Below are 22,390 nucleotides of genomic sequence, written 5' to 3' on the forward strand. Positions count from 1 at the left end.
GTGACGACATGTTTAGCCGCATGCTGTCCTTCAACCGCTGGTTGTCTAGGTGGTGTCCTGAAAACAACATGGGCTACATTGATAATTGGAAAACGTTTTGGGGAAAACCTGGTCTGATGCGGAGAGACGGCATCCATCCCTCTTTGGATGGAGCAGCTCTTCTTTCTAGGAACATGGCCAGTTTTATTAGTCCTCCATGACTACCCAGGGTCCAGACCAGGAAGCAGAGTCGTAGTTTAACCCACCCCCCTACAGCTTCTGTACTGTTACCCACCCACTACCCCATAGAGACAGTGTCCTGCCCACGGCCAAAACCACACAGATTAAATATCAGGCTTAATAAAGCAAATCATGGAAATCTCATAAATATTAGAACAAACTGCATCAACTTGAAGAAATATATAATCAACATCGTTTAACTGAACAATCACATGATAATAAATCACAGTTCATTTAGTGGCAACCACAGCCTTAAGACATGTGTTGAACGTGCCCAAGTCCATACTTATGAGAGCACCATGTGAGCACCTGTGTGTGTACACGCGCTTGTTTATGTAAGGTTTCTCTATAGGAGCGTCCAATAGAGAGTGTGAGGGGCCACAGATCCGCCCCCCAAAGATGCGCAGGAGACGGGGGGAGCTCCAAGTCCCAGAGATCCAGGCGCTGCCCCAGAACACAGGAACCCCAAGGAGACTGCAACCAGAAAAGCCCCCGCCTCGAGAGGCACAGAGGATCGCCCCGGGGGGCCACAACCAGCAGCCGGCAGAGTCCCGGGAGATATCAGCGGGCAAGAAGAAGAAGAAGAAGAAGAAAGTATCATTTTGTTTTCCTAACAAGGAGATCCTCACATTTGTGAGCTCCAGCTTTAACCTGCATCTGCACAACAGGGGATCACACTACTGAGCCTCCCTGGTAAGGTGCATTCAGGGTGAAGAGAGAGCTGAGCCAGAAGCCAAAGCGCTCATTTTACTGGTTGATCTGGATTGGTAGTCATTCCAGTCCAGCTGTCAAGTGAGAGCACCTGGTTGTGCGAGCTGTCAAGTCTGGCGGTGTTAACTGGTTTTAATCCTTTTCGGTTGTAACCGTTTTTTTGTCTACCACTGTGAGCTTTTTATTTAATTTTTTTACTTTTTAAATAACTTTTTGGAGCTCCACTGTGTTTTACACACAGCAGTGGGGGGTGGGGGGGACAGTTGCCAATCACAAATTTTGCCGGGGACATGTCCCCGGCGTCCCCGGTTAAAATGACGCCTATGGCTGGAGAAGAGGATCTCCACGCTCCATCAAATCCAGGACCATGAGCGCGACGTGGACACCATTTTCTCTCGGACCTTCGCCACCACTGATGGGGCTCAGCTGGCGGATGCCGTCTCATGCCAGCCCGGCGTAGCTGTTGGAGCAAATTCCATCTCCGGTTCTCCAAGCAGGCTCGGAGTGCCGGGGGCCTGCACAGCATTTGCGACGGATGAGGAGCACTGGTTTAAGCTGGGGGCAAATCCGAAAGCCCCCCTCAGCTCCACTCCCTTGCTCCAGGGTGCATGGGTCAAGGTTGGGTCCGGCCAAGGTGGGGGTACGCGGGACGGCGGCCGCCGATCTCCTCCACCTAGCCTGTCCTTGTCCAACCGTTTTGGCACCTTTGAGTTGGATTTTCCTCCTCTGCCAGCCTCTAGCCGTGACTTTACAGGACCCTCTGCGGGACCAGCTGAACGGCAGCGGCCATCCACATCGCACAACCCCCCAGACTGAAGCTGGGACCCACCAAGGTGCGCTGACTTCTCGTTGCTGCAGCCCTGGGGGAGCTCAACCCATCAGTCAGCAGGTACCGGAAAGGTCCTCTGCCCAGCTTCAACCATCTACCACACCCACACTACCACCACCACCACCACCACCAACCACTCTCATCGTTGGGGACTCCATCATCCGTAATGTCAGGATGAGAGGAGCCCTGACCTTCTGTTACCCCGGAGCTACAGTGTTGGACATTGCAGGACACAACCCAGACCTCATCCAGAAACACACAACAGTGAGTAGAATCATCATCCACGCCGGTACCAATGACATCCGTAAGCAGCAGTCAGAGCTCCTCAAGCGTGATTTTATTCACCTTTTTAGTCTTTTAAGAACTATGCACCTGTCTGTTTTTATCTCTGGCCCCACTCCCACCATGGGCAGAGGAATCGGCCGTTTTAGCAGACTTTTATCATTAAACACCTGGCTTTCCTCTGTCATCGTGATCCGTAATGTTGGTTTTATAGACAATTTTAACATTTTCTGGGGCAGGAGACACCTGTTTGGAGCTGATGGGCTTCACCTAAATAGACAGGGGACCCGTACTCTAACCATGAGCCTGGCTTGTCCACGACCCCTGTTGGGTATTTTTATTTATTTATTCCCGGCGTACCTCAAAGAAAGTCCAAAACACACAAGGGGGGTTAGAGATAATACTGTTATTAATACCATTTACCAATAAACACAAATAATCAATAATCAGTGTAGAGTAATGGTTTAGGCTCTTTTATGAAAGAGCAACCATGCTACCTATGAATTTGAGATATTAATTTTAATAAATTAATAACCAAATTTTATAGAATTAAGAAGACTCAAAGGTTGTTTTCATCGATAAACTGTCGATAATATCCGTGGGTCTGTGTTTCAGTTCAATGAAGAGACAAGTTTGAAAGTGAAAAGTTTTAATTCTTCAAATTAAACTAATGATTTTGGAACGACAAGCAGAGGAAATAACAATCAACATTGGCAACTTTGTTGGACAATCTTTAACAGTTGATATTGTAAACTTGCTCAAATAGACCTTGTGTTGGATGTGTGAAAATTGATAATGAGGTGAGATGAGTGCGTGTGTGTGTCTGAATTTGCTTCAGGAAGAAACAGGTGTCTGAGTGAAAAGTGATGGTTTGAATAAACTTAGGTTTCGTTGGAAAAGATGCATCAAACGCTATCTGACATGGAATGCCTCACCGTATTCGGACCCTCTTTTAAACCCGGGACGTCAAAGGACGATGTTTCATCCAGGGCACCTTGGCTGGCAGAGAAGACGAAGGTGTCCGACGCTCCGGTCCAGAGTTGACCTCGGTACACGTGATGATGAAGCGTTTGCAGATGTGCTTTCTTAAGTTTAAATTACTCAGAAATCAAAGACTCTGGACGAGTCTGCGTTAGCTGGTTGCAATTCGGCTATCCTGTCTGGCTTGGCAGGAACAGCGTGAGAGGGGGGAGAAAGGAGCTGCAGCCCCGTTCCCCGTTGGCCTTGTTCACACGTCTTCTCTCTTTCGTTGTCAACACGAACTGAACTATGAACTGAAACTTACCAAACCCAGTTCTCTTCTCAAAGCAAACGTGTGCGTCAGAGCAAATGTGTTTTGGAGTTTACTGTGAGAGTTTGTGTGTGTGTGAGTGTTTGAGTGTGTGAAGGTCGTTACCAAACATCCTCAAACATTACTTAATTAAGCATTGCCTCATTATAGTGATTATGATTAACCAAAGCATAATAATAATTCATTTGATTAAAATACATTTATAATGAGTAAAATGGTAAAATGATTATTTAGCATTACTAAACAAAGGAAGTGTAAGACTCTTAATTATGACTAGCTTCCATGAGAACAACATCTTCTGGCACTGCAGGTGTTCAGATGTTATGGTTTGCAGCAGACTCTTGCAGACTTCATGTCGGCAAAGGTCTCACTCTGTGGGTGAAAGTTCTGCGCGACCCAGATTTTGACCCAGCCGGGCCAAATGAACCTTTGGCACTGAAAACCCATATTTCCTCACGTTACATCAGATTTTGCAAAACCGGGAGAGACCAAAGAAACACTCACACAACATGGAGGTCGGTTTAGTCTCTCGACAACACGGAGCGTGCCAAAAGGTTTTATTCATCAGATGACATGAAACGTACACATTAAAGGTGACCACACCCATCCCTTCACAGACAGCAAACTTTCCCAGGTTCAGAGAAACACTCCATCTGGACTTCACTAAGGAGCTTTGTGTGATAACAGAATAAGCAGACTTACAAGGTCGACTTTTCCCTCCAGTGGGAGCAAAACAACACCAGATGTTTTCCCAGACAAAATCATCATTTATGCATCCAATTATTTACCATTATGAATGTGGATAAGGTTAATGAACTCTGTTTGACAGAATAACATGATTTTTATCCAACATTCCTCCCTGAGGTCAAATGGAGTTCATTCCAAAAACCAACACTATCAACCGTACCCTGTGTAGCGTTGTGCTCGGCTCCGTGCTTGGCGCTCCCCGATTGTGACAAGGAGTTCCACCTGGAGGTCGGTTTCTCAGCTCACTGTTTGAGTGCTGGTCTCTACCAAGTTCATGACTGCGACAGGCGTGTCGTGGCCTATGCTAGTAAGCTCTTGTCTGGGCCTGAGTTGAAGTACTCGGACTGTGAAAAGGCTTTGCTTTCCACCATGTGGGCGGTTAAGTACTTTGCTAACTACATTGGCCGACAGAAAATCATCATTGAGACACAGCACCAGCCAGTGACCTTCCTTAACGGTCAGCGCATCAGAGATGGTGTGGTGACCAATGCGCAAATCGTGTCATGGCTGCTGGCTCTTCAAAGCTTCGACATCGAGGTGCGCTACGCCCAGAACCGATGCAGCCCTCTTGGCATGGATTTGGCTGCGTGCCGACACTGCTCGGACAATGCCATCGCGTCAGTCCGGCCAGCCAGCCCCCCTCAGGCTCTTCTAAACCACAACCACCACTACTACGACCAGGACCTGAGAACTCACCTGCTTGCAGCATTCTCGTTCGCACAGGCATCTCTGGAGAAGTCGGCTGAAGGCAGGAAATCTTATTACGATAAGAAAGCCTCACATTCCGAACTCGATGTAGGTGATGAGGCCTGGTACTACATTTTCGCTCCCAAGACGGGTAGCAATAAGGCGACCTCAGGGAAGCTGGCTAAGACACTTTTGCCCAAATGGTCGGGTCCATACCTGATAACAGAGAAGATCTCTCCGGTCGTGTATCAGATCAAGATCGCCGGCAAAAACACGGCGCCCGTCTACAAATGGGTCCACAGGGACCATATCAAACTGCACAAGGGTTCTACAGATTTGGCGGATGCCGACAACAATAATCTACCGACTTCGAAAGGGGGGTGATAAATACGTCCCGTTGGTTCCACGATTTCGATCTCAGGTTACACAAGTTGTATGTTTGTGAGTGCGCATGGTTGTCTTTCCTGTTATACGTCACATGCAGACTTAGGGTGTGTTGAGACGGACATGCTGTGGGCTCCTGGAGTCAGGTAAACGGCCAGGTAACATGAGTGGGTTAGGCCACATAGTACTGTTGTCCAAAGTTTTGTTTTTCTTTTGATCTTTACTAATCTTAGTTCCTTGTGGGTTAGGGTTAGAAAGTGATTACTAACTCCACTGATTTACATTTTAGTATTGATTTACATTTCTGTTTTTTTATAGTGTCTTTGACAGGATGATTGAAACGTGAACGTTATGATTTTCTACATCGATTTACCTCACAGGGCTATAACCAATTTTGCCTCTATCCTGTCAGCGTGTATTTCGTCAGGTGATTCACTGATACCAGACAGAGTTCTTTCATTTTCTGCTTTTCGCATCATCCTTTTTGCATCTCACATAGAGAGGGCTGCATCCATTTCTTCACTTAAAGGGTAATTCACGTAAAACTTACACATAGTACAACAGGTGCTCATGGAGTTAGGTTTTTATTTGTTTAAGGACATGAAACGCAATCTTGTCGTGTCTACATTGAAGTGCCTGCACTGTGCTCTCTCTCCTCTACTGAGCTCGTGAGGATCCTGCTTCCTGGGGGTGGACCCGTGACTCGTCATCGGCTCGTTGGCCCTGGACGTCCGTGGTCCTGGCATGGCTGCTGGGACACCTCGCTCGCTGGGATTACCTGCCTACTGCTCTTCCCGTTTGCTGGATTACGATAAGTGCTGTTACAAAGATTAATTTACTATTTGGAATAATTCCCTGCTCATGGATACGTACAAGCTTTGCTCCTGCTTGACATTATTGCCCGTGGAGTTATAAAGTTGCTGTTGCTTCAATTATGGCTTCCATGGGGAATATCTAATAACCTGCTGACTTGTGTGCTTCCCGAGGAGTATGCGAGACTGTTCTCCGGCGTGGGGTTCGTACCTCGCCACGGTTGGCTGTTCCAGGGAGATCGCACCCTGCTCGGTTGTCAAGATTCTTCATAACTCTGGTTTGTTCAACGACCAAGTGGTCTCTTGGTGGACCACCTTGACCTTGAAAAGGGGGGGTGTAGCGTTATGAATATGCCATTTCTGCCCTGAACAGCTGCCCTTTGACACAGTGACAGTGTGCATAAATTGCCACGGTCGTGTGCCTGCTTCTGATGTTTACATTCCAGCAAAGAAGACAGAAGAAGGACGAAGAACGCTTTTCATTAGTTAATCAAAGAACTTTATTTCTAATAAAGCTAATCAAAACAAATGTTGGTCAATAATAATCAGGTGACCGATCTGTGAAATCACAATGTTATGATTTATGAGTTTAATGAATAACAGGACTTGGGCTAACTGAGCTAGACATCCTGATCCACATAAGGTAAACACATGACACATTGTTCACTCATCCAATCAGAACTTCCTCTCTGATGCGTGGCAGAGCTCTGTGGTGTTTAGTTAATCTGTCCACTCCGATTCGCTAAGAATCCAAAACATCTAAGCTTAATAAAACAGAACAACGCCATTTTAGTTCAGTTCCACCGCAAGTTCCAACGTGAGTTCAACCAGCACTCAAGTCCATCTGATGTCCACCATCGCTAAGTGAAGTACAGACTGGCCAGCTGTATTTTCTACTTTTAAGCTGAGAACTGTCAAGCTGGAAAATTCTGTCGTTTTACCAACAAGACGACGGTTCCTTCAGAATAAAAGCTGAACTCTCTGACCCAATAAGGGGGGTCTTACGTGATGCTGAAAACCTGCCGTTGTACCGGGAGACTATCCATAGACTGGTTTGTCGTGCTGCTGACGCTGTTTCAACAGTTCCAGCACCAAGGAGGGTCCGAGGACCCTGGCATACGGATCTAACATGGAGGTCTCCGCACGGTACGTAGATCGGCATAGATTGCGTCTCATGTCTTCCTCCTGAAGTCCATCATTAGAGAGTTAGTCCTGGTGATTGTTTCAAATAATTATAAAATAAATATTCTTAAACGTCCCATCTCTCTCTTCTTGTCTCTAACTCAATACAAGGTGTTTGAATAAAACTCCCTGTGGTAAAAACAACCTCTTCTGATTCTAAGGGCCCGGTCCAAAGATTAATGATCCAGCTCAGGTTTGGATCAGTGATATCTCTGGACCTTAATAAAAGTGTAAGAATATACCAACGATATTCCGCTACAAATGCTATGCTGCCTTCTGTTTCTGACTCATAAGTGAATTTTATGTTGCCCGTGTCATCAATGTTATTTAAGTGTTGTGTTAGTGTTTCTGTTTGTCCTGTTGGTATGATTTCCAGTATGTCGTCTACGTAGCGTTTCCATAGTTTTATTTTACAGTTTGGGGGGGCGGTGGCTATGGCTTTCTGCTCCAGGTCTTCCATGAAAAACTCACACAGGGTGGCTGATAACGGGTTACCCATGGCGAAGCCTTCCAGTTGTTTGTATATTGTGTTGTCGTATGTGAAGTAAGTGGAGTTAGCTACCAGTGCTATCAGTTGTGCTATGTCATCTGCTGTGAGGTTTGTCCTTTTGTGTAAAGTCTTGTCTTGTCTGATTCTGTTAACTACTATGTCTATGGTTTTTTGGGTTGGTGTTTTTGTGAACAGAGATGTGACGTCATGTGAGATGAGTATGTCGTTGTCTTCTATTGTAATTTCCTTTAGTTCTTTTACCAATTCTATACTATTTTTGCAGTGTTGGTCTGTATTTCCTAATAACGGGCTGATGATTCTGCTGATATCTTTTGCCATGTTGTACGTTGGTGTACCTATGCTGTCTACTATTGGTCTAAGTGGTGTTTTGTTTGTGTATTTTTGGTGTTCCATATATTCTTGGTGTTATGTTTGCTGTGGGAATCCAGTGTTTGTACATTTTTTCTGTTATTTTGCCTTTTTCGTGCAGTGGCTTCAGTCATTTTTTCATGTTTTTCTTAATGTTTTCTGTTGGATCTTTTTTAAGTATTTCATATGTATTTTTGTCCTCTAGCATCTGTTTCATCTGTTGTTTATATTTTTCTCTGTCCATAACTACTGTGGTTCTTCCTTTGTCTGCCGGTAGAATAATTATCTGTTCATTTTTGGATAAAGCTGTCATGGCTGATTGTTCTTCTTTTGTAATATTGCTGTGTTGAATTTGGCTGTTTTTTAATATCCCAACTACGTTATTTCTGAGTTCTGCTTTCTTTCCCTCATCTGTGATCTGTTGACATGCTAGTTCTGTTGCTACAATAAATTCATCACATGGTATTTCTTTTGGTGTGACTGCGAAGTTTAAACCTTTCTTTAACATGCTCTCTTCTGCTTCTGTTAGTTCGTGTTGTGAGATGTTACATACCCATGAGTTTGGTGTGGAGTTATCCTGTATTTCCTTCTTTTTCTTGTTGATGAGTTTGTTTAACTTCTTTATGTGTCTTTCTTTAACTTTTATGAACTCTGTTTCCTGTTTTTCCATCATGTGTCCTTTAATGAGTTCCTCCATTTGTTTATCAAGTTTGTAATTCCTTTTCATGTCCAGGTGTCCTCTTTCCAGTTTGTTCTCCACTCGCTCCTGTTTGGTTATGACGTTTCTTATCCTTTGAGCAGTGCTCTCTGACGTTACGTGGATGTGGGACCATGAACAGGGATGATGGGGTCTACACGTTGGATCGTGCAAGGGACTGCATCATCAGAGGGGAGAGCGGGCATCAGCGGGTGACAGCGTCCTCTGCTGCCCACGGATAAACAGAGTGACGCCACCATCAGCGTCAGCTCTGAGGAAGTCTGCAGCCACAAATGAAACGTCAGCAAGGTAAAGAGAAACCTTTCCTGTGTTTTAGAAAGAACCAAAAATGGAATTAGAAGCCAAACACGGCAGGAACGTACCAAAGATCTATCCACCAGTTTCATGTGCCTACATACACAATGTCTTACATGCCAGTGACGGACCTTTTCATGCCACTGCTGCTCTGATGTCTCAAGAGGAGGGATGACTGATAACAAGTTTCCCACACAAACTCTCACAATCCACATGGACTTCATAAAGCTTTCACAGATCTAAATGAAATGGATCCGACATAGAAGAATGATGCATTAACACGTAGCAGCGGCGCTATGCACCACCTGTGTGCCTCTGTTAGGGTTAGGGTGTTGAGACCTTCGGGTTCGAGCTAAAACAGCTCCCTCTGGTGGTCTGTTTGTTTGCCACATGTCACGAATCCTCTAGTCCAGAGTGAGAGGACATACTCTGGCAGATTGGATGATAAGGATTTTTGCTGAAAACAAGTCTAAGTCAGCAGTGATCTCCCAGAATTTTCTTGTGCTTTTTCACCCACAGGTCATTAACACACACGGCAGCGATTACATTCCTGCATTCTATGATACTTGCTCATATTGAAGATTGTATTACCAGTTGGTCCTATACGAGCTCGGCTGCTATTGGGCCAATTGAAGTATGCTACAAAAGAGCATTGAAAATATTAGATAAAAAACCTCTCTCATATCACCACTGTCAAATTTTAGATAAATACAAGTTTTTAAATTTTACTAATTTTAAATCATTTAAATCGGCCTGTTTAATATATAAAGTTATACATGGTCTGGCGCCACCACCAATGAGTGATTTTATTAAACAAAAGTCTAGCAGTGTTGTCGGGTCTCGACTGACTTGAGCCACTGCTAGAGGTGACTGTGAACTGACATTCAGGCGGACCACCTTTTCACAGACTGCTCTGTCATACCAGGGAGTGACATTCTGGAATAGTCTTCCACTATTTGTAAGGGAAAGTACCAGTCTAAACATCTTTAAGAGTCGCTTAAAACAGCGGCTGAGGGACACACAAACATGTGATCATGTCTAATATTTATATTTCATATTTGTCCGGGAAAAGAGTTGGTACAGTATTAAAAGGGAAACAACTGCTAGTTTAATGGGTGAATGTAATCTCACGACAGTCAGGGCATATGCAGTATCGGGGTTTGTGCAATACAATTGATGTGTTTCCGTTATTGCTGTCTATGTTGTTCTCTGTGTCCACTTTCTTTGACATTTGTTTGTGTTTGTATAATGGGATGACAGTTTTTGTCTCTGTCACATGACTTGTAAATACTATCTCTGTATGTTTACACTACTTTGTGTCTAACATCAACCTGCCGGAGGGTCTGCAGATGGAAATTAGCCCAAGGCTATAATCTGGCATATTTACATTTATTGAAATGTTCATTAATATGTATTGACCCACTTCCTAAATAAATAAATAATAAATAAATAGGTCGTGAAACCAGGAAATGGGTTCTGATTAAGGTGCTGAAACAAGAAAATTGGGGCAGCCAGGGGAGAGAAGGTCAGTTCCAAGTACTCTTCACCACTCCTACTGCTGTGAAGATTGCTGAGAGGCCATCTTGATTCATCTATCCCACTGCAAGCTTCAACATCAATTTACCGCTACTAGAGCAGCAACGAAGTCCGGCTGCAAAGGGGCTGTGGCGTAGGAGCCTGCATCTCAAACCGGTGAAGATGGAGGTCTGCTTTAAGCTTACTGGGTACAATAACATCTCCCAGCACACTGCCGGCTGCTGGTTGTGGCCCCCCGGGGCGATCTTCTGTGCCTCTCGAGGGGGGCAGATCTGTGGTCCCTCACACTCTCTGTTGGACGCTCCTATAGAGAAACTTTACATAAACAAGCGCGTGTACACACACAGGTGCTCACATGGTGCTCTCATAAGTACGGACTTGGGCACGTTCAACACAGGTCTCAAGGCTGTGGTTGGCACTAAATGCACTGTGGTTTATTATCGTGTGATTGTTCAGTTAAACAATGTTGATTTTATATTTCATCATCAGGCTGACGCAGTGATGGCTTGCTCCTGATGTATTGTTGTGTGTCCCTTTTCTGCAGGTCTAGAAGCAGACCCCTGTTGATTGTTTATTTTGTCTTTTCCTTTCTCTTTCACCTCCGACTCCGTGTCAGGTCGGAATTACAAAGCATTCAACAACAATAACAATAAAGTTTTAAGTATCAGGCGTGACATTAAAAGCAGATGCTTTGATGCTCCACCTGAGAGTAAATCTGTAAGGCTTGTTACCAACATTCAGACGTCAGTTCTGCTTCACAGCCAGACATGACATGGGGGGGGGGGGGGGGGGAATAGTTTTGATGAAATATTCACGTTTTTGACACCTTTTATTTAAACAGACTAATGTGAGCGCCATGCGGGCTGCTCTCGTGGACTGCCTGTACCGGTCTTTGTCTACATGTGTGTGTGTGTGTGTGTGTGTGTGTGTGTGTGTGTAACCTTGGCCAGGCTGTGTTGCGGACTCAAGTTCTTATGCTCTGGGTCGCTGGAGCGCCGGCAATAAAGCTTCTTCTGATTGTGATTCAGTGAGTATTGTTATATATTTATTTCTGCCTGCTTGAATTTAGCTGTTGGTTTAAAACCAGGAATGTGAGATGAAATTACACATTTTTACTATAATTTAATGTAATTTTTTATTCATCTGCCTGTAAACCATCGTGGAGGCAAATGGATAACACGTTACTAGTATAAATGTTTTTCATGTGCAACTTCCCAACTGGTTAACAGGTCATGGGGCAGGAACGTTGTAACCTTTGACCTCTGAACCATCCTAAGCCAGAACAGAACCAAAGTTTTCATTGTTTTTATTTCATATTTTAATGTTTAAGCTTTGTTTAATTTTTTTATTTAGGTTTCATTATTTTTTTTTAGCTCCAACTCCATGCGGTTTTCCCGTTGCCATGGCAACAGCCTGCTGTGGATGCAGACTTGACTAACGCTTCGTCGGGTCAGGCTTCTGGACTCGGAACCGGACTGTTGGAGCTCAGCAGCAGAACCAAGCTGCACTGTTACGTAAGTGGCAGAATGCACCACTCTGCGGTTCCGAACTCTTCTCTCACGGTTCGGAACATCAGCAGAAGCTGAGTTCTGGTCTGGGTGGGTTCGGTTCCACTCGCGCATCCACAGTTTGTGCTGTCACAGAGCCGGCTGTAGGTCCACCTGATCGGCACGGTCTGTCTGCATTGCGCCGATCCAACCCCCCCCCCCCCCCCCCCCCCCCCGACACACACGCACGCACGCGCGAGCGCAAGGCTTCCAAATTAGCGCGGAGACGGACCGGGTCTCCTCCTCTAGCGGTGTTGCTGGTGCTGCACGGTTCGGTCCGCCCAGCAGCACCGGAGCCGCAGCTTCTTCCTCCTGAATGCTTTTATGGATCAGCGCGGATCTGTGCTGCGCCGCGGTTCCGAGCCGTCCTCAGCCTCCTCCTCCTGCAGCATGAAAGCCAACACCGACGGGATTCGGATGGGGACCGACACGACATGGCCCATTAATATTTCAAAGTCTTTCTGAAGCCAGGTCAGAAGCAGGTGAGCCACCGGAGGACATCCGCTGTTTCCTGCTCAGGTGAGTGGGACGTGGCCGCTCCGCAGCGGGTCTGCTTTGATCTGCGTCTGCAGAGACGAACGACGCAGCCGAGCTGCGGTAAAAGCAGGCTGCTGCGGGTTTTCCTCCATCGCACCATGAAAACGGGTCTGGGGTTTGTTGAGTCCGTTTTGAGTCTCATTGTTTCACCTTTCAGGTGTCAGATGAGGCTCAGCTTAGAGAGGAAGGCCTGATGAGGATGATGATGAAGAGGGAGGCTCTGCACATCTCCTGGCCTCAGTAGGAACATCTCCGCCACGTCCTCCTCCTGTCCAACGCTTCACCGGGAAGGATGACGGTGGTATCCACCGAGAACATGGATGACACCTCCACCCTGCCTGGGCACCCCCAGGACCCCTACCCGCCCGACGATGACCACATCGACCACGACTGTTGTGAGCGAGTGGTCATCAACATCTCCGGGCTGCGCTTCGAGACCCAGCTGAAGACCCTAGCCCAGTTCCCAGACACACTCCTTGGGAACCCGAAGAAGAGAATGCGATACTTTGATCCTTTGAGAAACGAGTACTTCTTTGACCGGAATCGTCCAAGTTTTGATGCCATCTTGTATTACTACCAATCAGGAGGGCGCCTGAGGAGACCGGTCAACGTCCCGTTGGACATGTTCTCTGAGGAAATTAAGTTTTATGAACTTGGAGCAGAGGCTATGGAGAAATTTCGGGAGGATGAGGGTTTCATTCGGGAAGAGGAACGACCTTTGCCAGAGAAGGAGTTTCAGCGACAGATCTGGCTCCTGTTCGAACATCCGGAGAGCTCCGGGCCGGCCCGGGGCATCGCCATCGTCTCCGTTATGGTTATTCTCATTTCTATTGTCATCTTTTGTTTGGAGACTTTACCGGAGCTGAAGGAGGATCCCAATGACCGGATACGCGTGGTAGGCAACACCACCATGTTTTACAAATCCAGCGTGCTGACAGACCCATTTTTCGTGGTGGAAACTTTGTGCATCATCTGGTTTTCCTTTGAGCTGATAGTGCGGTTCTTTGCCTGCCCCAGCAAAGCAGGGTTCTTTAAAAACATGATGAATACGATTGACATTGTGGCTATAATTCCCTACTTCATCACTCTCGGCACAGAGCTGGCTGATGACCAGGGCAACAAGGAGGGGAGGGGCGGTGGAGAGCAGGCCACGTCGTTGGCCATTCTCAGGGTGATCCGTCTGGTGCGGGTCTTCCGGATCTTCAAACTGTCTCGACATTCCAAAGGGCTCCAGATTCTGGGGCAGACGCTGAAGGCGAGCATGAGGGAGCTGGGGCTGCTCATCTTCTTCCTCTTCATTGGAGTTATTTTGTTTTCCAGCGCTGTTTATTTTGCAGAGGCTGAGGAGAAGGAGTCCTTCTTCACCAGCATCCCAGATGCTTTCTGGTGGGCTGTGGTGTCCATGACAACCGTCGGCTATGGGGACATGTACCCCGTAACCATTGGGGGGAAGATCGTGGGCTCGCTTTGTGCCATTGCCGGTGTGTTAACCATCGCGTTGCCAGTGCCGGTAATCGTTTCCAACTTTAACTACTTCTACCACCGGGAGACCGAGGGCGAGGAGCAGGCTCAGCTGCTCAACATCAGCAACCAGAACCTGGTGTCAGAAACCATCTCGAGCCGTCGCAGCTCCTCGGTGGTCAGCAAGTCGGAGTACATGGAGATTGACGAGGACTTGAAGAACAGCATAGATAACTTTAGAGAAGCTAACCTGAAGACGGCCAACTGCACGGCTCCTAGTCAGAACTGTGTGAACAAAGGGAAGCTGCTCACAGACGTGTGAACCAGAGCCCACCCCTCTGTAAATACTGTAGAAACGGATGCTTCACCTCCACCAGGACATGTTATTCCCTTCTCTGCTCTGACGAGGACACATGCAGTCACAATGCTGCCAAACAGACCTGTCGGTGCAATAATGAGCAGGTGTTCCTCCTCCGGGTTAGAAATGAACGGAGCAAGCTTTAGACCACCACGGTTTAGTTCCTTACTCCTGAAGCCCCCATTAGCTCACGGGAAGAGTTTATCCGTCTTCATTTAAATATGGCTGAAATCTGGGAAAACCATTCCAGGATTAGGTCGTTACTTCATGTGAACCCTCGGGGGTTACGCCGCCACGTCAGGCTGGATGGGTGGGGCTAAAACAGAGCGGTGGCCCTTTAATCCTGCAGGCGGAGGCTGCTCAAACTGCCATTCTTAAAATCATCACCTCCTTTTCTACTGAAGCACTTTATTTAAGAGGGAAAGACACAAAACCTGCCTGAACAGTTAAATACGCAGTATTAAAAACTTTAACACAACTACATATTTAGCAGAACAATAGAAAAAGACTCGAGACCTATTTGATTGGATTAGAGAAAGGACTGACACCTGCCCAGCGTAAGGACCTCACCTGCGCTGAGGGTGGCGTTGGCGGGTTCTTCTGTGACCCGTCTGTGGTGGTCCAAGGTCAGCAGCACTTTATGGGATTGGGGGGGGGGGGCTTCCTGCTGCAGCTAGGTGGAATGCAACACTCCTTTATATAGACGCATGTGGAGACTCTGCTTGTCGTTCTCAGCATGAACACAACATTACCTCATCTCATGTCTTCATCCTCCTGGACTTCCTCGGGTCGGCTCCACCTGAGGTGCTCTGGAGTCTCTCATCAGTCCTGAGCATTTTGAATGTTTACCGGACCTGAAGATGGTGGCATGGTGAACCTTCAGCATCAGATTCAGTGCATGACATCAGTATTAAGCTGCCTGCAGGGATGAGGATGACGAGGATGAAGATCAGGTGTTTTCTGAGAGAGATGGTGCATGAAGGAGATAACTGAAAAAGAGCTGAATCTCTTTAAAATCATATTTTAGAGTTTTCATGTTTCTGCTTTTCTGACGGCATGCACGTGATTGTTTACATGATTTTCACCTGAATCTGGTCTTCTCGAACCGGGAAAGCAGCAGAAGATTGATCAGACTTTAATCTAAATAGCGTTTCAGTGCCTTGACTCTGGTCTGGTGAAGAAATGTCTGAAGTGCCTCCTGCTAGCAGCTGAGGTTAAAGGACCTGTATCATGCTAGGCTACACTTTCCAGAGCTACAAATATGACAAATTATTGCTGTTGTCACCATCAACATGTTATTCTTCATTAAATATGAGTCGTTTTCTTCAACCCAGAAATAAGATGCTTGGATTTGATGAAACCCCGCCTCCACCTGTATGAATTCCACAGTAATTGGTGCAGCAGCAGCTCAGCAGGTAGAGCAGGCGGCCTTCCGACCAGAGGACCGCAGGACTGATTCCAGCTCCCACCAGGGTATTCTGCTGTTGTGTCCTTGGGCAAGACACTTTACCCAACTTGACTGTGTTGTTGGTGGTCAGAGGGGCCGACGGCACAAATGGCAGCTTTACCTCTGTCAGACCGCCCCAGGGCGTCTGAGGCCACGTAGCAGCTTACCCTCACCGGTGGTGTGTCAGAAACGGTCTTATTATTACACACACACACACACACACACACACACACACACACACACACACACACACACATACACACACACACACACACGTCAGATGGCAGCAAATGTCCACCCTGAATCCTTGTTCCAGTCTGTCTCTGAACTTTGTAACCTTTCAGCTAGCAGCTAGCAGCTAGCCGTTAGCGTTTCCACGCTGTCTGTCCTTCAAGTGGTTTAATGTTGGAATGGTGCTGGTTTGAATAAGTAACCCATCTGAAAACCCGCTCCGGTACTGGTGGCGGTTTAACAAGCAGTCTGTGACTCGGTGACTGAGAGCTCCTGAAGATAAAATTCAACCATTTCTGCAGATGAAACTCCTCTTCAGGAAGACTGGACAGGGATCCTGTTCCTCTGAGACAAGAATCCATTTCTGAGTTATAGGTGTTATTGAAAGTGCAGATCATGTAGATCATGAAATCACTTCTTCAAAGCTGTGGAGGTTAAACTCCCTGCTAGCTACGCAGAGAGACTGGGTGTTAGTGTTTACAGTCCAGGGGAGGAGGGATCCGGCTTACCTGGATGGGGAGGAGCGGGCCGTTGTCCAACAGCAACAACTACATCCTGATGAATGCAGCTTGCAGGACACCGACTAGGATTTGCAGCTGAGACAGGAACATGTACGTGTGAAGCCAAAAACTACTTAGTGGTGTCATTCATGAGGAAATAACAATAACATGGTCACAAGCTCAAAAAAGTGCATTTGCCATGATAGAGGACCTTTAACCAGACCTAAACAGCTTCAGTTCACCTGCATCGCTGTTAGCATCAGAAATCAGTGTTTTGTCTTTCCTGTCCAGATTCTCCGGCTCATTTAAAGCTTCACACACTACCGGATCAATAAACAGCTGGTTTTAAACCACCTAAAGGCTCCAATCAGCTGATCAGATTCATCAGCAGCAATCAGACAGTTACAGATCAGCTGATTGATTATCTACTCAGGTGAGTTAATAAAAGTCAGAGTGAGAGAACTGGCTTTATGTTCTGTTTCTGTAAAATACTGAGGAGACACGTTTGTAATGAACTGGGCTCTAGGTGCCTGGCCTACCAGATTCGTCCTCTGTTCTACACAGAGAGAGAGTCTGGTTCCTCACAGGCAGAGAGGCACATGAGGGGCGGGACTAGCCAGCTCAAAAATAACCAATCAGAAGAAAGGGGGAAATGCTGACTGTACCATGTGACACTGTAGTTTGTTGCTGTAGTGAAAAATGGCGTCTGGCGATGGCGCAAACATCTTCCTGTAGAAGAAAGGCTTTTAGCTTCTTCTTGTTGTTTTAAAGACATTCAAGTCATTTAGAACCGCAGCGAAGTTCGCTTCAGACGCCATGTTTATGAGACACTCAGCGTCATGGTGCTCAGCGCTGATTGGCTCGGTTGGACTTCTCAGGGGGTGGGGTTATTTCAATGGGAGCAGTACCAGCCTTCCCATAGGGAAGCATGGGGCTGGCTGGCCAGGCTAGGTGCCGAGTGAGTATTCTGCTGTGGTTTACTTCTAGTTTTAGGATTTCTGACTTCATTCTCACAGAACCAACACTGCCACCTCCTCTGGGCCCAAACACCAGAAACCAGGTTCAGTTCTTTTTAGCCTGACTGATCCATCCCAGACTCATCCCAGCAGGACATGGGAGCTGTGGTCCAAAAGAACCAAACAGCTAACTTAGCTGTAGATCTGTCTGTGATGGACCTGTGGAACATGTTACTGGGATAGTCCCATTTCCCTTTCTGGCTTTAAAAAGTCAACATGGCTGACATCCACATTTACGGACATCAGCTGGGCTTCTACAGCACCGGGAGCCAGCTCTGCTGGGCTCAGATCAGCACCATGGACAGCGACCGGTCAGAATCTGCTCCCCCCTCCTCCCTTCATCAGGCTGCTGAGTGAGCATAGCTGAGCTCACTCCCGTTGATAAGACATGCCAGAAGCAAAAGGCTGCGTCAGTCAGACAGACAGCAGTGCTGTTGATCTCCAGATGCTTGTGATGTCTGCAGTTGATGTGTGGACTCAACCTTTGAGCTTGCAATCTTTCAGAAGTTTTGCATTTCTTCTTAATTTCTGGACCTGGTGTAAAGCTTGGATGTTTGTTAAATTTAGCCACTCACTCACTCACTCACTCACTCACTCACTCACTCACCATCTAAATCTCTTGGATAGGTCTCAAGTCCATCACAGGGACAGCCTGCAGTTAAAAGACTGCATGGTGAAAGAGTGAAGTCAGGATGACATCATGAAAAGGAAGCTTGAGATATTTGTAGAGCTGTTAGCATTGTTAGCATCGTTGGCTCAACGTTAGCTCAACGTTAGCCTCTAGCCTGCCTCTCCTCATGTTAGAGTAAAACAAAAACACGCTGTTGCTTCTTAGGGGTACAATAAATAACTTCTGGGTCGCTCCAGTTTGCTGGTTTAGGATGTTACTGCTGTGTTTTACTGGATGGGTTCTAATTACAAATGCTGCATTCGCTGTTGCAGACTCAGCAATCTGATTGGCTCACATGCTGTGAACAGTAACCATGTCAGTATACCCTTCCTGCCAACATGAATGAGACATTAGACTGTTTTGTGACTATTTCACGGTTCTTAGTTTTCATACTTTCAAGATGAGTTGGGTGTTTTTGATTCGTGGGAGAAAATCAAAAAACACACACACACACACACTCACTCACTCACTCACTCACTCACTCACTCACTCACTCACTCACTCACTCACTCAGGAGAAAACTCCGCCCTTAGCCCCACCCATTTTTCTTGTAAATTCAATTCAAATCAAAGATACTTTATTAATCCCAGAGGGAATTAGAGTTTCAGTAAACACAATTCTGAGATCAGACATACAGGCATAGACACATGACAAGAACTGGTGACTGTGGTCATTCGCAACCCTGAGTTGCTCTACCTTAATAGAGATCAGAGGGTTTATATGAGGATTGAGTCAGGTGGAGAAAAAAAAGGCACTTCAGAGTTACCCTCCACAGGGAGGGCAGCTTTGCTCTGCAAAAAAACACCTCAGACAGAAATGCAACAGACTTCAGACATCACACAACATAAGTGTCCACTAGGTGGGGTGGTGGGGTTTGGGACTCTCCACACGTCGGTGCATGCAGCCGCGATGAGCAGCGCTCGTCACCTCCGTTTGGACAAGGGAGGGAGATAATTGGGTTTAGAGAGCACAGTGACTTCTGGAAACGGTTCCACGGCCTTCACCGGTCACAGTCCCGCCCAGGCTGAGATAGGGATACAGAGTTGCCATGGCGACAGCAGCATTCCACATTTCTTCTGAGGGGGAGTAATCTCTTCAGCCTCACAGGCACAAGGGCACCAGATTCAGATAAGAATTGTTTTGGGGCCAGACAGAGATCATTTCCTCTCTGTCTTAAAGTTCTGTTGGTCTCCAACCCCTCTAGATCCAATAATGGCGTAATTAATCTATTCCCAACCGTGCTGTCCCGTCAACTCGCTCCTTGATGGAATCCACCTTCTGTGCCAGAGTCTGAATCTCAGCCAAAGTTCCAAGCATACGACTCATCTCGACAATTATATGAGTTTGTGTGTTCACAGCGCGGTGTAATCCATCCCTGAGCTCCGGGATTGAGCCAATATTCCTCGACAGCTCATTAATTTTCCAGTAAGCCAGGTAACCGCTCTGGCCAAACAGCAGGAAACCTGACCCCAACACCACGAATATCCAGACGCCTTCAGAATCCTCCACAGACAGTGGAGAGAGGCAGATCAGGTTCTACTGTTTCCAGGAGTCCATGATATACCCAGCTGGCTCTGTCCCAGAGGGGCAACCGGGAGCCCCTTCTCCCGTTCTCATCATTAAAAAAATCTTGTCGATCGCGTTGAGAGACCAGCTGACCAGGTCCATTTTTAATCATTTCCAGTTTCCAGAAAAAATGCAGAAGCTCCGTGCACCCAACGTCAGACAAAGAGCCTTGGGATAAGATGGGGAGGAGAGGAGGACAAAAGCGTCTGAACTCTCCAAGAGCCGGGAGATGAAGAATGTGTCGGATCAGACATGACCTGCAGGTTTCCTAGCCACTTCCTGTTTGACAGGGAGTTTTACTACATTTATCGTAGCTCATCCCCACCAGGGTGGGAATGGGTGAATGATTGTGTTGTGAAGTGCCTTGGGGGGTATAGATCCCTAGAAGGTGCTGAACAAAAACACCTGCCATCCTGTTGGGCTCCACATGTGTGCTGACCTTTGGAGCGCTACATCAACATTTCAGCGTTGTGACTCCGTTAAGAACAATATAAAGTTGGACTGGGTCAGTAGATCAGTGGGACAAATGTGAAGACACCTCCTCCAAACGTGTCCTCCTTTTCTGTGGACCTGGTGGATCCCCACTGGCCCGCTCTAGCCCAGCATCGTCGCAGGCAAACAGGATTCAAGATTCAAGTACTTGTTTGTCATCGCACACGTGTACCATGACGTGGGCTTCGTGCTCACTGAAGACAGCTCACGTTAGAGGTAGTGAAGTAAAACAACAAGGCTAAAACATCTCTCACTCACTCACTCACTCACTCACTCACTCACTCACTCACTCACTCACTCACTCACTCACTCACTCACTCACTCACTCACTCACAGAGCAAGTGTTAGTTTGTTGAACTCTGGTGGCACGAAGATGAAAAGCTGAGGTCAGTCGTGTTGTCCGGCGTTTGTTGGGTGGCGCTAAAGCTGCTGTAGCTCCTCCAGCAGAAGATCAGTAATTAATAAGCCTTCATTTTCTCTTTGTTCTGTTTAGAATCTCATGGTTGCTAGGCAACAGGACACATGTCAAGGTAAAGGTGGGAAAAAATCGGAAGTCAATTCAATTTCACAGCTGCTCACTTCTGGTCTTCACCGTCGATGAAGGATCTGACCTACGTGGACCAGGTTGAGTCCTACCGCTCTTGAATTTGGACCCAGCTGAATCTGATTACTCTAAACCAGAACCTGATGGGACTGAGACTACTAGATGAATATTCTGGAACATGTCTGGGCTCTGCTTTTCACCCATCTGGACCTCCTTGTGAACAGGTCTGGAGCCAGTCTGAGTCAGAAAGGTGAGAAGACTGTGAGAGGAGCCTGGTTGCACGTCTGTCATGTAGACCAAGTAACCTGAAACACTTTGGTTTTAATGTTCTTCCTCCGTGTCCGTGGGATCTGGACCAGACTGGATCTGTTTTCCTTCTTGGTTCTGGACTCGGTCAGTAAATGATCTGAATCTTTAGATGTTGATTATTTCTGTTATAATCTGCTGATGATGACTGGACAAATTTAAAGCTCGGATTGGTGCCGGCTAATCACTTCATTAAAACGTCAATTTAGAACTAATTTATTCAATGAATAAATAGTTTTCATTAAACTGAGAGAAGATCCTGCTGTGCAGGTGGAAAAGCAGAAGATGTGCTCATCAGCTGTTTCTTGTTGTTGAACAGGAATTTCATTTATGTAATTATTATCAAACCCACACAAGATTAATGTTTGATCAGATCCACTGTCATCAGAACCATGGGTTGTAGTTCACGTCCAAGTTTCAGACTGCCAGAATAATTATATTCATTAAAAATGATATGTTGGTTTTTACTCAAATCACTGATTTAGGAACAAAGTTCACAAACAAAAATGTGAGGCTGTAACTTCTGTGTCTCTTGTTCAGGAACTTAAACATTAAATGACACAATCGTTGGTTTATTGCATGATAACCGACTGAGGATCAAGACTTTCTTTAAAGCTGTAACTTTGTTTTCCACCATTTCAATAAATCAGATAAATCTGCTCTCAGGTTCTTTTATTTCAGTCAAAATTACAAACCAATGAAAATCATTCCAGAAAAGTTTGTTTTAAGGACAAGATGGAAGAACGAATCTCCTACTGCGACACCAGAAATGTTTCAAACTCCATAATTATGATGATGATGATGATGAAGGTGATGATGATGATGATGAAGGTGATGATGATGATGATGATGATGATGATGAAGGTGACAGGGTAACCCTAACCCTAACCCCCATACACAGAATTCAATGTGCATTTCATTAGCAAGAATAGCAAGAACATTAAAATCAATGTGACAGCACAGTTAATATACACAATCATTTACCCGACGGGCCTGAAGCGCCGGGTTGCACTTACCTTTTTCTAAGGATGGTCAGAGCGGCCTGCAGTCCAACACACCACAGCAGAGTGGATAACAGAGCCAACAACAGAGTGACGAAAGGATTTTGGAAGCTGGGAATTAACCAAGCCCCCACAATGCGGCTCAATAATTGAAGCAATCCCG

The 22,390-nt window shown here is 46.3% G+C and overlaps 1 protein-coding gene across 3 annotated transcripts; it reads left to right on the plus strand.

Annotated features, from left to right (window-relative positions):
* The first annotated feature begins 12,278 nt into the window (after positions 1–12,278).
* On the plus strand, positions 12,279–21,886 carry kcna1b (potassium voltage-gated channel, shaker-related subfamily, member 1b). Of its 3 annotated transcripts, XM_015963262.3 has the most exons (4): positions 12,279–12,617; positions 12,793–15,080; positions 16,924–17,065; positions 20,870–21,886. In XM_015963262.3, the coding sequence occupies exon 2, from the start codon at positions 12,928–12,930 to the stop codon at positions 14,416–14,418; it is 1,491 nt and encodes a 496-aa protein (XP_015818748.1). In that variant the 5' UTR covers positions 12,279–12,617; positions 12,793–12,927; the 3' UTR covers positions 14,419–15,080; positions 16,924–17,065; positions 20,870–21,886. The 3 variants fall into 3 exon arrangements, with proteins under 3 accessions (XP_015818748.1, XP_054594322.1, XP_015818757.1); XM_054738347.2 differs by having other exon boundaries at positions 16,924–21,886; XM_015963271.3 differs by lacking the exon at positions 16,924–17,065.
* The last annotated feature ends 504 nt before the right edge of the window (positions 21,887–22,390 follow it).

Source organism: Nothobranchius furzeri, chromosome 1, assembly GCF_043380555.1.
Source record: "Nothobranchius furzeri strain GRZ-AD chromosome 1, NfurGRZ-RIMD1, whole genome shotgun sequence".
NCBI classification, from domain to species: Eukaryota; Metazoa; Chordata; class Actinopteri; order Cyprinodontiformes; family Nothobranchiidae; genus Nothobranchius; species Nothobranchius furzeri.